This window comes from Pleurodeles waltl, chromosome 2_2 (assembly GCF_031143425.1).
Source record: "Pleurodeles waltl isolate 20211129_DDA chromosome 2_2, aPleWal1.hap1.20221129, whole genome shotgun sequence".
Taxonomy (NCBI): Eukaryota; Metazoa; Chordata; class Amphibia; order Caudata; family Salamandridae; genus Pleurodeles; species Pleurodeles waltl.
Window position 1 is genome coordinate 1,123,440,042 of NC_090439.1, and position 13,649 is coordinate 1,123,453,690.

The following is a 13,649-nucleotide window of genomic DNA, read 5'->3' on the forward strand; positions in this document are numbered from 1 at the left end:
GGTAAAACACAAGGATTTAAATAGTTCTCCATACGTGCACAAGATGTGAGTTCCGGGAGCGCCTCAAAGACAAAAGTTAAGTCAAATTTTCCACCGAAATGAACATAACTCAAGCGAAGAATCACCCAGCTTAAATATTCCTCCAGCCTTTGCCTGAAGACTCTGTGCCCCTACTGGGCCTGAGGAATTTAATTTGTGGTCAAAGGGACCAGGAACTTCAAGCAACCCAAACACACTCAACCCAAATCCAGAGGAGGAAATTAAAAAAACAAGCACGTCAAGGTTCTATTATTTGAGAAACCAACAAGTGAGATAACACTAGAATAACTGATGAAGCTGCTCTATTTCAACACAAAAATGTGTTTCATTTCATATTAAATGAGAAGTGTTGGCGATGCAGTGAAAAGGAAAATAGTCAAGACTGCAGAAAATGTATACACTGTTTTAAAATATGTCTGTGTACTCAATTATACTCGATTTCCTGTTGGCCCAAGAGGGTGGATTGATACATGCATTGGGACGGCAAAAACAGATAGATGTCTTAATACAAAGAGTCTTCACAGTAGGATGAGTTCAACAATATATAAAACAACAGACTGGCAGTATTTGTCTTAAATATTTCTTGGGTGAGGTGGCGATATAGGTATGTGGATGGATGAAGAAGCAGCCTGGTTCTGAATGAATAGTTTATCTATGGATAGAAATCGAAGTTGGTGAAAGGCTTGACTAGAACAGTGACAGGCAGCTGAAGAGATGGGATAAAAGGATGGACAGCTATCCAGGCAGCTGGATGGTGGAATGGAGAGATAAAGGCACAGACAGACATAGAGACAGCTGTAACAATGGATGGACAGAGAGACAGGCATATCAAAAAACATCTGTAACAATGGACAAGCAGGTTAATGGATGGCCAGGCACAGCCGCTGGAGGATATGGCAAAGGTTAAACAGATGAGTGGATGGACAGGCAGGTCAGCAGACAGGCATAAAAACAGCAGAATAAGCATGTCAATGAATGGGTACAGGTGTCGACAGCAGAAGGATAGGTAAATCAAAAAATAACTTAAAATGAAAGGGTGGATGAAGGAATAGTCAGATCAAAGTACAGATAAGAATGGATGAAGAGGTGCAAGGGTATATAAACAGATGGGTGGAAGTTGGGATAATGTGTGGACAGATTGTTTGATAGTTGAGTGGACAGACAAATGAATGAACACAAATGAGCTGATGAAAAAATTGGTGGACAGATGCACAGACGCACATGTGAAGATGTTAGATGGGTGACCAGATAAGGTAAAGGATGGTCACATGAGTGGATAGGTGCACAGATGAAGGACGGATGGGTCTGCAGGGGTCTGAATAAATGAGGGTAAATCAAATTGAAGAAGACGGACAAGGACACATAGTTAAGATAAAGTGACCACTGGACCTTTAAATAGCCTCAAAACAGTTCATTCAAATGTGGAAAAGATGTAAAGGCTTTGCTTTGCAGCAATAATCAGTACACATGCAAATATGTGGCACACTCTGGAACTCTAGGGCCAGCATCCTTAGGATTCAACCCTATCATAATTCGCAAAAGAACATCAGGCTGAAAACTAGTGTTATAGGCAAGTAACTTTTCGCTCCCCAGCTTATGATCACTGTTAGACAGGTGCATCCCCAGATGTTCTAGTTTGTCCTCAAAGTGCCTATAAGCATGGTTAATTCACATCTATGCAATGTAAAAAACAAAATCACAGTTTCATGCTTCAGGAAAAATATGTGTAGTGATTCCAAATTCAAGTTATGTTACCCACCCCCTTGGCAAGTAGAGGTGGTCTCCTCTCATGACACACAAGAGCAACCATTCGGTAATAGCTTATCTGGTTGTCTTTTTTAGGGCCTACAATTTTAACAGCCTGATACTACCCAGCGTCACACACAGGGAATGATGAAAGAGTTGAGTGATCACTTTTTTGGCAATAGATAGCCAGGTTTGGGTTGTCACAGCAATTTACACAATGATTTACAGAAACAAAAGACCCGATTTCAAGGCAGCACAATTAGTAAAATGCGTGGCTCAGTTTCTTCTCCTTCAGCAATTATTCGTTTGACCATCTTGGCTCAGTGTCGCGCTTGGGCTGTCACAAGCAAGTTGAATTCACTTTATTGGGTCAACTGAACTTTTCACGCATCTTCTCAGTTGATTTCATTATTCAGTACTTTAAAAAGACTATTTTAGACCTTTAAAAAGGGTCAACCAAAACCAAGACCCAAAACATTCCTTTCGTCTTCCTTTGTTTGGACAGAACCATCCGTCTTGACAGATTCCTCATGAAGTCTTGCTTTCCAGCAACTTCCCTCCCTTGTTTGCCTTGGCAAAAGGCTTTCAGCAAGTAAGAAGAAGCAAGACAAGAGGCTGATGTCACAGTCCACGCCACACCCCTTGCCTGTCCAATGGGGATGCGGCTTGCAGTCCGCCGCCAGCTCCGCTCTGACATCATGACCTTTAGTGGAGATCACGGTGGCCCAAGAGTTCACTGCATCACCTCGCATGGAGGCAGATTGTGTTTGTGGAAGGCCTCTTCTAGAAAAGTGGTGAGTTTCTGGCAATCATCCTAGCACAAGAAAGGAGAAAAGAGGATTTTAAATGGAGCATTCGTCAGGCAGTATTGAGCATAGAAAAGGAGCAGATGACATGATGAAAGGTGAACGACATGCAAATAGATGGAGGAACAGTGGAGGGAAAATATGAACCAGGATGAGTTAAAACACTGACAAAGGGGAGGATCAGAGAAAAGTAGATGCATTGGAAGCATCGAGCGTAGTAGTGGATGGGATTGCAAGTGATTTATACAGCTGCGGCTCCTCCACTATGGTGAGGGAGCGTTAGCCCCCTGCCAGCAGCAGCAGCTGCAAAAACTTTAAAAAGAAAATTATAATAAACTATGTTTATTACTGTTTTATTTTTCTAGGGGCAGGGCCATGGGGGATGACAGGCAGGGAGGACAAATGGTGGCACGGCTGTCAGTGCGCATGTGGGTTTGGCCTGCAGTCATGCGCACTGAGCTCTCTCCAACCCAAGCTGCGTTGCCAGGTTAGAGGCAGCAGGCACAGGCTCAAAGTGAGGGCGCTCAGGCCAATCCTGACGCTGCTTTCGTGCTGCCAGAAGCATGAGAGCAGCATTAGTACTGGCCGCAGGGCAGTTTGGAAGCCTGTGCCTGGTGGAGCCAGAAGAGCGGCGAATCGGATGAGACAGGGATTCAGGTACTTTTATTTATTTATTTTTTCGTTTGTTTTGTTAAGCCCCCTCCCGCCCGCCACTTTACCCCGCTATCAGCCGCGACTGCATTTATAGTAGGACAAATGAAGAAAGAAAGAGGAAGAGACACTAGGTTCAGAGGGTAAAAGAAGCAGAGAAGAGGACAAACAGACAAAACATAATTGAAAGAGGAGGACTGGCAGAGACGGGGATGTAAACAGAGGAAATCCAAAACTGGAGACACAATGTTAGTGTTACAGGCAAGTAACTCTGCCTTCTAGTGTTTATGACACTGTTTGGATGGAAATCCTGGAGTGTACTCAAAGTGCCTACACGCGTGGTAAGTAAGAGGAAATGAAAGGAAAGAAAGTGAGTAAAAGACAAGAGATGCTGATCAGATGAGGAGCAAGTAAGGGAGAACTGCTGAGAAAGTTTGAGAGGTGCAAAAGAGGAAAGGTGTTACTGGGGATCTTGATACAATGCGTAGAGATAAAGAGATGAGAAGAAAACAGAGCCAGATAGGGGTAGATGACCTTTAGGGCACAATCTGCAAAACCTAGATATGAGCAGTACAACCATGCACAACAAGACAGCACAATTCAAGTAAACCAGAGGGATCTCCAAGACCTTTATGGAGGTAACCAGGGAATCAAAGAGCAAGGGCTTTGATCTCCAGGGATAGAACGTTCCAAAGCTGAGAGAGAGAGAGAAGCCAGAGTGTCCCAGAACTTGCATCATGTGGGATGAGTTTAGACATATATAGAACGTGGAAGCTGGCAGATTTATCCCGAAATATAACTGAGTTAAAGAGGCGATGCATGAAATACATGAATAGATGAGACAATAGACTTAAAGCTCCTCCTTCAGGTAGGCAGCACCTCAATGGACTTTGGAAATGATCAAATAAGCTGCTCCATTCATCGGCTAGGCAGTATGTGCAATTAGAGTTTCATGAGACTTACTATACGTATCACACATATATCTGTAGGTCTAACTAGAGGAGGTATTCGTATTTTGTATCTGAGATTTATAGAGCGCATTATACTTGCAGGTGTCAAAGCGCTAGCAAAGCGAGAGGGCAACAACAAAGAAGATGCCAAACCCATCCTTCATGGACGGGAAAAAATCCAGGTTTTAACTGCTTGCAAGATGCAGCATGGGGGTGATAATCACAATGTGAGTAGGAATGTATTCCAAAGCTTGACGGTGGCAACCCGAAAGGAGAGCCCCCCCCTCCATCTGACCTTAGGAAACCTAGGAATTACCACCTTTCTAGGGGAGGCAGACCTCAGCTGTCTGTTGGGAGTGTACCGGTGGAAGGCCGCTGCCAAGGGTAGCGGCACATGGCTGTCAAAGGCAGTGTGGACCAGACAGAGCGCTTTGAAGTTTACCCGCTTCTGATTGGCAGCCAGTGCGGGGAACAGGCACCTTCTCTTGCCAAATGATATGTAGGAATGCCCAGGGCTAGTTGAGCTGCCGCATACTGACAAGTGTGAAGTCTATTTAGAGTGGCTTTATTTATATTTAAATAAAGAGCACTGCAGTAATCGAGGCGTGATGTTATAAGCACGATGACCACCACGATCCAGGAGAACCGGATCCATGCCAGATTTCTAGAATATCCATATGCAATATATTTGCATACAATGAACCTGGATGGAAACAATTTACATAACCAGTTGGTACAGGCATGATATGGGTATCAGGAGTGGATCTGACCTGGAGGCAGGCAATGTCTAAGACTGGGCAGGGGAACTTTCAGTGAAAGTGGTGTGGAAAGCAGAGAAGGAGGGCAAAACCCATAGAGAAGGACAACAAACAGAGAAACAAGTCGCAGGAGGAAGTGGACAATACAGTGACCAGGAACGGAATCAGAAAGAGAACCGGGTGGGAAAAAGTAATGGGACAGGGAAGTGGACAGATAGGGAGAGGTAGAGACGGAGTGTACAGCGGGCCGCTCCGCTGTAGGGAAGGATTGGAAGAGCCTCCCTAGGCCAGTGGGACAGACGATGTGAAACAGTTTGTGAGACGTCAACATGAATTTGCCTCTTCCGACACAACTAGTAAAACTCAAACCCTTAGAAAGGATGGACAGAATCTCTAACAGGCGTCCTGCTTGATCTCTTTTGATCCTCTATCAAGGGCTGGGATTCTGGTGCGATGAAAAAGGTTTACCTTCATGGAATCACTTTCAGAAAAATTAGTCACACCGGAAGAAAATGTACACAGGGCAAGAAAGACATTAGGCAAAATGGGAACAATCTTCTAAAAGAGTTGCCCGGGATAGTGTTAAACTGATAAGAGTAAACAGAGTTATTAAAATGTATACAAGCAGACAACAAGTAGCTTAGAGAATCGAGAGTTAGTTGAAGAAGAGTAGAAAGGCTTAGAAGACAGGAGGCAGGGAAAGGAGGAAGAAGTCATGATGCTCATAGAAACTGTGTGTGGGAGGCGCCTACAGACCGCGATGCTAGGAGGGGCCAATGAAGATAAGAAAGGAAAGGAAGAGCCAACAGAATTAAGACAGTGAGAGGTTTATGGAGCTGAAACACATGAGGAACCAATGGAGTCAAGACGAGAGAGGATGAACCAATAAGGAAAGACAAGAAGGTGCTTAGGGGGCTGAGACAAGAGAGGAGCCAATGGAGAAGGGACTTTCGGGGGTGTAAGGGGGGGGCTAACAAGATGAGCCAATGCGGATTAGCTCCTGGAGCCCACATGGGAGGAGAGGTCATGCATATGGTTCTACAGTCTGCACACCCACCTCGTGAATGAAGCCATAGTGAACAAGCTCTGAGGCAATTTCCCTGGAGCTGTCTGCTGCAGAAAGACAAAAATGAAAATGTCACTTACCCAGTGTACATCTGTACGTGGCATCAGTCGCAGTAGATTCGCATGTTCTGCAATAGCTCGCCATCTGGTGTTGGGCCGGAGTGTTACAAGTTGTTTTTCTTCGAAGAAGTCTTTCGAGTCACGGGACCGAGTGACTCCTCCTTTTGTCTCCATTGCGCATGGGCGTCGACTCCATCTTCGATTGTTTTTCCCCGCAGAGGGTGAGGTAGGAGTTGAATTGTAGTAATAGTGCCCATGCAATGGAGTGACTAAGTATGCACCTATTTAAGGTTGAGATGATACATATATAAATAATTGAAGGTAACTTCCAAACTGCTACAGGCTCCCGGGGAGGCGGGTGGGCACATGCGAATCTACTGCGACTGATGCCACGAACAGATGTACACTGGGTAAGTGACATTTTCAGTTCGATGGCATCTGTCGCTGTAGATACGCATGTTCTGCATAGACTAGTAAGCAGTTATTTCCCCAAAAGCGGTGGATTAGCCTGTAGGAGTGGAAGTAGTTTGAAATAATGTCCTTAATACGGCTTGACCTACTGTGGCTTGTTGTGCGGATAACACGTCTACACAGTAGTGCTTGGTGAATGTGTGAGGTGTAGACCATGTGGCTGCCTTACATATTTCTTGCATTGGGATGTTTCCTAGAAAGGCCATGGTAGCACCTTTCTTTCTGGTTGAGTGTGCCCTTGGTGTAATGGGCAGCTGTCGTTTAGCTTTAAGGTAGCAGATTTGGATGCATTTAACTATCCATCTGGCTATACCTTGTTTTGAAATTGGGTTTCCTGCATGAGGTTTTTGAAATGCAATAAAGAGTTGTTTAGTCTTTCTGATGTTCTTTGTTCTGTCAATGTAATACATCAATGCTCTTTTGACATCTAATGTATGTAGTGCCCTTTCAGCTACGGTATCTGGCTGTGGAAAGAACACTGGAAGTTCCACTGTTTGATTTAGATGGAACGGTGAAATAACCTTTGGCAAAAATTTAGGATTGGTCCTTAGGACGACTTTATTTTTGTGTAGTTGTATAAAAGGTTCCTGTATAGTGAACGCCTGAATCTCGCTTACTCTTCTCAGGGAAGTAATGGCGATGAGAAATGCCACCTTCCAGGTTAGGAACTGTATGTCGCAGGAGTGCATGGGTTCAAAAGGTGGACCCATAAGTCTAGTTAGGACAACATTTAGGTTCCATGAAGGAACAGGTAGTGTTCTTGGTGGTATAATTCTCCTAAGGCCCTCCATGAATGCTTTAATGACTGGTATTCTATATAGGGAAGTTGAATAGGTAGTCTGCAGGTATGCAGATATTGCTGCAAGGTGAATCTTAATGGAAGAGAAAGCTAGGTTAGATTTTTGTAAGTGAAGCAAGTAACCCACTACATGTTCTGGAGTTGTGTGTAATGGTTGTATTTGATTAATATGGCAGTAGCAAACAAACCTCTTCCATTTACTTGCATAGCAGTGCCTGGTGGATGGCCTTCTTGCTTGTTTTATGACTTCCATACATTCTTGGGTAAGTTGTAAGTGCCCGAATTCTAGGATTTCAGGAGCCAGATTGCTAGATTCAGCGATGCTGGATCTGGGTGTCTGATCTTTTGGTTGTGCTGTGTTAACAGATCTGGCCTGTTGGGCAATTTGATGCAGGGTACCACTGAGAGGTCTAGCAGCGTTGTGTACCAGGGTTGCCTTGCCCAAGTTGGTGCTATCAATATGAGTTTGAGTTTGCTTTGACTGAGTTTGTTTACCAGGTAAGGAAGGAGAGGGAGAGGAGGAAAAGCGTAAGCAAATATCCCTGACCAGTTCATCCATAGGGCATTGCCTTGGGATTGTTTGTGTGGGTACCTGGATGCGAAGTTTTGGCATTTTGCGTTCTCCCTTGTCGCAAACAAGTCTATCTGAGGTGTTCCCCAGAGTTTGAAATAAGTGTTCAGAATTTGGGGGTGAATTTCCCATTCGTGGACTTGTTGGTGATCTCGAGAGAGATTGTCTGCGAGTTGATTTTGTATCCCTGGTATAAACTGTGCAATTAGGCGAATTTGGTTGTGAATTGCCCAATGCCAAATTTTTTGTGCTAGCAGGCTTAACTGCGTGGAGTGCGTCCCTCCCTGCTTGTTTAGATAATACATTGTTGTCATGTTGTCTGTTTTGACGAGAATGTATTTGTGAACTATTATTGGTTGGAAAGCTTTTAGTGCTTGAAAAACTGCTAGAAGTTCTAGGTGATTGATATGCAGTTTTGTTTGATGTACGTTCCATTGTCCTTGTATGCTGTGTTGATCGAGGTGTGCTCCCCACCCTGTCATGGAAGCATCTGTTGTGATTACGTATTGTGGCACTGGGTCTTGGAAAGGCCGCCCCTTGTTTAAATTTATGTTGTTCCACCACAGAAGCGAGAGGTAAGTTTGGCGGTCTATTAACACCAGATCTAGAAGGTGACCCTGTGCTTGAGACCACTGTGATGCTAGGCATTGTTGTAATGGCCTCATGTGCAGTCTTGCGTTTGGGACAATGGCTATGCATGATGACATCATGCCTAGGAGTTGTAATACCATCTTTGCCTGTATCTTTTGTGTTGGATACATGCGTTGTATGATGGTGTTGAAATTTTGAATTCTTTGTGGACTTGGAGTGGCTACTCCCTTTGATGTGTCTATTATGGCTCCCAGGTATTGTTGTACCTTGCGTGGCAGAATTTTGGATTTTGTGAAATTGACGGTGAACCCGAGTTTGAAGAGGGTTTGTATGATCTGATTTGTGTGATTTGAGCACTGTATGAACGAATGGGCCTTGATTAGCCAGTCGTCTAGATATGGGAACACATGTATTTGCTGCCTTCTTATGTGTGCTGCGACTACTGCTAGACATTTGGTAAAGACTCTTGGTGCGGTTGTTAATCCGAAAGGCAGTACCTTGAATTGGTAATGTATTCCTTTGAATACAAACCTTAGGTATTTCCTGTGCGATGGGTGTATTGGTATATGGAAATAAGCATCCTTGAGGTCTAAAGTTGCCATGTAGTCGTGCAGTTTTAGCAATGGCAATACTTCTTGTAGTGTGACCATGTGGAAGTGGTCTGATTTGATGAAAGTGTTCACTACTCTGAGGTCTAGGATTGGTCTCAGCGTTTTGTCCTTCTTTGGTATCAGAAAGTACAGTGAGTAAACTCCCGTGTTTATTTGTGTGTTTGGCACTATTTCGATTGCATTCTTTTGCAATAGTGCCTGCACTTCTATCTCCAGGAGATTGGAATGGTGTGTTGTTAAATTTTGTGCTTTTGGTGGTATGTTTGGAGGGAATTGTAGAAATTCTATGCAATAACCATGTTGGATAATTGCTAGAACCCAAGTGTCTGTAGTGATTTCCTCCCATGCTTTGTAATAATGACCTATTCTTCCCCCCACTGGTGTTGTGTGGAGGGGGTGAGTGACATGTGAGTCATTGTTTAGTAGTAGGGGTTTTGGGGCTTTGAAATCTCCCTCTATTTCTAGGGAATTGCCCTCCTCTATATTGTCCCCGAAAACCTCCTCTATACTGTCCCTGGTAAGTGGACGGTGTCGCTTGTGAGGTGCTGGCTTGTGTGCTTTGACCCCGAAACCCCCCTCGAAAGGGCGTTTTACGGAATGTGCTGTAATTCCCTCTGCTCTGCGGGGAGTAGAGTGCGCCCATGGCTTTGGCAGTGTCCGTATCTTTTTTGAGTTTCTCAATCGCTGTGTCCACTTCTGGACCGAACAGTTCTTTTTGATTAAAAGGCATATTGAGAACTGCTTGTTGAATCTCTGGTTTAAATCCAGACGTTCGGAGCCATGCATGCCTTCTGATAGTTACAGATGTATTAATTGTCCGTGCAGCTGTATCTGCAGCGTCCATGGAGGAACGTATCTGGTTGTTGGAGATGGCCTGTCCCTCCTCAACCACTTGTTTTGCCCTATTTTGGAAGTCTTTGGGCAGATGTTCGATGAGATGTTGCATCTCGTCCCAGTGGGCTCTGTCATAGCGCGCAAGTAGTGCCTGGGAGTTCGCGATGCGCCACTGGTTTGCAGCTTGTGCTGCGACTCTCTTACCAGCTGCATCAAACTTGCGGCTTTCTTTATCTGGGGGTGGTGCATCTCCAGATGTGTGAGAGTTGGCCCTTTTCCTAGCTGCTCCTACAACAACAGAGTCTGGTGGCAGCTGTGTTGTGATGAAAACCGGGTCCGTAGGAGGCGGCTTATACTTTTTTTCCACCCTTGGTGTGATTGCCCTACTTTTGACTGGGTCCTTAAATATGTCTTTTGCGTGCCGGAGCATACCAGGGAGCATAGGCAGGCTTTGGTATGAGCTGTGGGTGGAGGAGAGTGTGTTGAACAAGAAATCATCCTCGACCTGTTCTGAGTGGAGGCTTACGTTGTGAAATTGTGCTGCTCTAGCCACCACCTGAGAGTACGCGGTGCTGTCTTCTGGTGGAGATGGTTTTGTAGGGTATGCCTCCGGGCTGTTATCTGACACTGGGGCGTCGTATAGGTCCCATGCGTCCTGATCTTGGTCACCCTGGCTCATGGTGGTGTGAGCTGGGGAGTGTGATGGCGTTTGTGCTGGTGAAACGTTAATTACGGGCGGAGGAGAGGGTGGTGGTGTAACTCTTTTCACCACTTTTGGTTGTGGTGCTTGTTCCGTCTGGAACTCCAACCTTCTCTTTCTCCTAATGGGGGGAAGGGTGCTTATTTTTCCTGTCCCCTGCTGAATGAAGATACGCTTTTGCGTATGGTCCACATCAGTTGCTTGTAGCTCTTCCTCAAACCTATGCTTTTGCATTTGGGAGGTTAGCGAGTGCTCTTCTGTATAAGAGCCTGAAGCTGGGTCGCTTGCAGTTTGTTTCGGCATCGAAACTTTGTCTGCGTGTTTTTTCGGCTCTGAGGTGACTTTTTTCCTTTTCGGGGCCGAAACCTCTCGGCGTCGATCTGTTTCGGTGCCGCTGTCTCGGCGTCGAGCCGTGTCGACACCGGCATCTCGGTGTCGAGGCTTGTCTCCAGCACTTTCTCGGTCCCGAGAAGGCTGCGTGCCTGTGTCTCGACCGGAGTCGGACGATCTCGGCACTGTTTGGGCCTTTTTCGGTGCCGAAGGTCGGTCACCGAATTTATGGGTCGAGCCATGGCCTGGTGGCAGTGGCGTCCCCTGGGCCTTGTAAATGTTTCTTTGTGTGGTTTTCGACGTCTTACTCACGGTTTGTGTATCGTCGAATCCTTCAGAGTCTGAGTCTTGGATCGAGAAGGAACCTTCCTCTTCTTGTTCCTCGAACTCCCGTTGGGCTGTCGGTGCGGACGCCATTTGAAGTCTTCTGGCTCGACGGTCTCGGAGTGTTTTTCGGGACCGGAACGCACGACAGGCCTCGCAGGTGTCTTCGCTGTGCTCAGGTGACAGGCACAGGTTGCAGACCAAGTGTTGGTCTGTGTAGGGGTATTTATTGTGGCATTTGGGGCAGAAACGGAACGGGGTCCGTTCCATCGGCGTTCTTCAGCACGCGGTCGGGCCGACCAGGCCCCGACGGAGGATCGAAAAACTACCCCGAAGGGCACCGGAGCTCTTCGATCTTCGATGCGGTGTGGAATCTAAGTACGCCGATCCCGAACGCAACAATACCGACGAAAATCTTCCGAAATTAACTAATTTTTTCCGTTCCGAAACTCGGAGCGACAGGAACACGTCCGAACCCGATGGCGGAAAAAAAACAATCGAAGATGGAGTCGACGCCCATGCACAATGGAGACAAAAGGAGGAGTCACTCGGTCCCGTGACTCGAAAGACTTCTTCGAAGAAAAACAACTTGTAACACTCCGGCCCAACACCAGATGGCGAGCTATTGCAGAACATGCGTATCTACAGCGACAGATGCCATCGAACATATTATTATTACATTAAGCAACAGCCACATAAACAAAGCAACACTCTTCCCCAGAGGCCAGAAGAATCTCTAGGCACTCGAATCGCCCCACTCCCCTTATCCTATTAGCGTTTAAAAATGACAACTTCACTTAACACACTGTTGTTTCATTATCGAGTGCATGCATGTGACAGGTAAAACAGGTCGCTTCTCTGTTGCAAACCATTTAACCACCAATGAAGTGATCGGCCGCATGGTGTCCAGTGGTGTTGTTAAGACTATGCCAGTGCCTTGAAGGGGAAATCTAGTGAATTATGGCACAATAGGTCTCAAAGCCCAAGTCGACATCATCAAACAAAGAAAGTCACATTCTACAATGTCTATTGCTGGTGATTGTTGGAGATGCAGAACTAGGTAGAGAGACTGTTTTTTTCTCTACACTGGAAGGCACTTTTTACAGAATGGTGTTATGTGACATTGTAACGGGAAATTTCACCCCCCTCTCCCCCTGAAAAAAAATAGGAATAAATATTGCCCTGTCGAATCTGTGATATTTCTGAGAACACATAACCCCCCCCAAAACACAGGTGCTATTCTTGCTAAAAGAAGAGAGAACATTTCATAAAGAGAATACAAATTAGCAGTAAGTGTGACAGCCACTGCCCTGTTACCATACAAATGCTCTGTGTTGGGACACTAGTTCCCTTGCATTACGAATATTTTATCTACTAGTTTTATTTACTATTGTATTTACTAGTAAGTGCATTTAGCATCATTGGGAACTGGCAGTCAACCTTTCCTGGTGTCATCACACAAGGCTACAGTAAATCTGTGCCATTGTATCCGTGTACCCCCACACCACCTTCAATCATGCGACTCTTCCCGAAAAGACCATTGTATACATGCAGATAATGTGATGCTGCCCAGGAGTGCCAAGCTGAGAGGCCTTGTGCTGTCTCTAGATGGTTACCTTTCTGCAGGATCACTCTAGTAATCTTTATACTAATACATTTCCTGTTGGCCTTCTATTAACAAAATCTGACTCTTGCCACACCCAATCCTGCTATCTGTCTCTGAGATATAGTGCCCGCAAGTCACATAACTAAGGCCGCCAATGACGAGCTGTTGTCTAAACACCCATTTTTTTAAATTATGATGATGCAGTCTTGCTGCCTAAAAGGTTTAGAATGAAAACATACACAGGAATAGTGTGATCTATGAGGAAATGTCAACCAACCACATGAATACATCCTAGGTGGATTCTGAAAATAAATTTACTCTTCATAAATAGTACAAAGTCTTGTAATGGTACAGCACATGAATCTGGCTAACTTCTGCGGAAGGAAACCCACAAAGAAAAAAAACCTCCTCATATCTACTCATAAGCGCAAAGAAAGCATCCATGGCCAGTGCTCACATTACAGAAAACTCCCAAGATATGGCGAAGTTCTCAGTGAAGGGTGCTATCTGGTGAGTCCAAAAGGGTCGCTGGCATGCAAATTTGTTGTGAGGGCCAGACCAGGCAAGTTATAGTAAGAGGAAACTGTAGACCAGGCTTCTCCAACGAGTAGCTCGTGAGTTACTGGTAGCTCTCCAGCTACCTGGAAGTAGCTCTCCTGTGTGCTGTCCAACATACTAAATGTGACACTTTTACTTGCTTGAATGTACGGAAACCAAAATTAAAAAGTGTATATTTC

The 13,649-nt window shown here is 45.3% G+C and overlaps 1 protein-coding gene across 1 annotated transcript in view; it reads right to left on the bottom strand.

Moving 5' to 3' along the window:
• Positions 1-324: 324 nt before the first annotated feature.
• Positions 325-13,649, bottom strand: part of NRBP2 (nuclear receptor binding protein 2) — a 236,567-nt gene continuing 223,242 nt past the window's right edge. Inside the window, exons 17-18 of the mRNA XM_069220969.1 lie at positions 6,008-6,063; positions 325-2,599 (exon numbers count right to left, since the gene is read on the bottom strand). Of these exons, the coding sequence (XP_069077070.1) occupies positions 2,519-2,599; positions 6,008-6,063 (137 nt within the window). The 3' untranslated portion in view covers positions 325-2,518. The remainder of the gene's footprint in view (positions 2,600-6,007; positions 6,064-13,649) is intronic.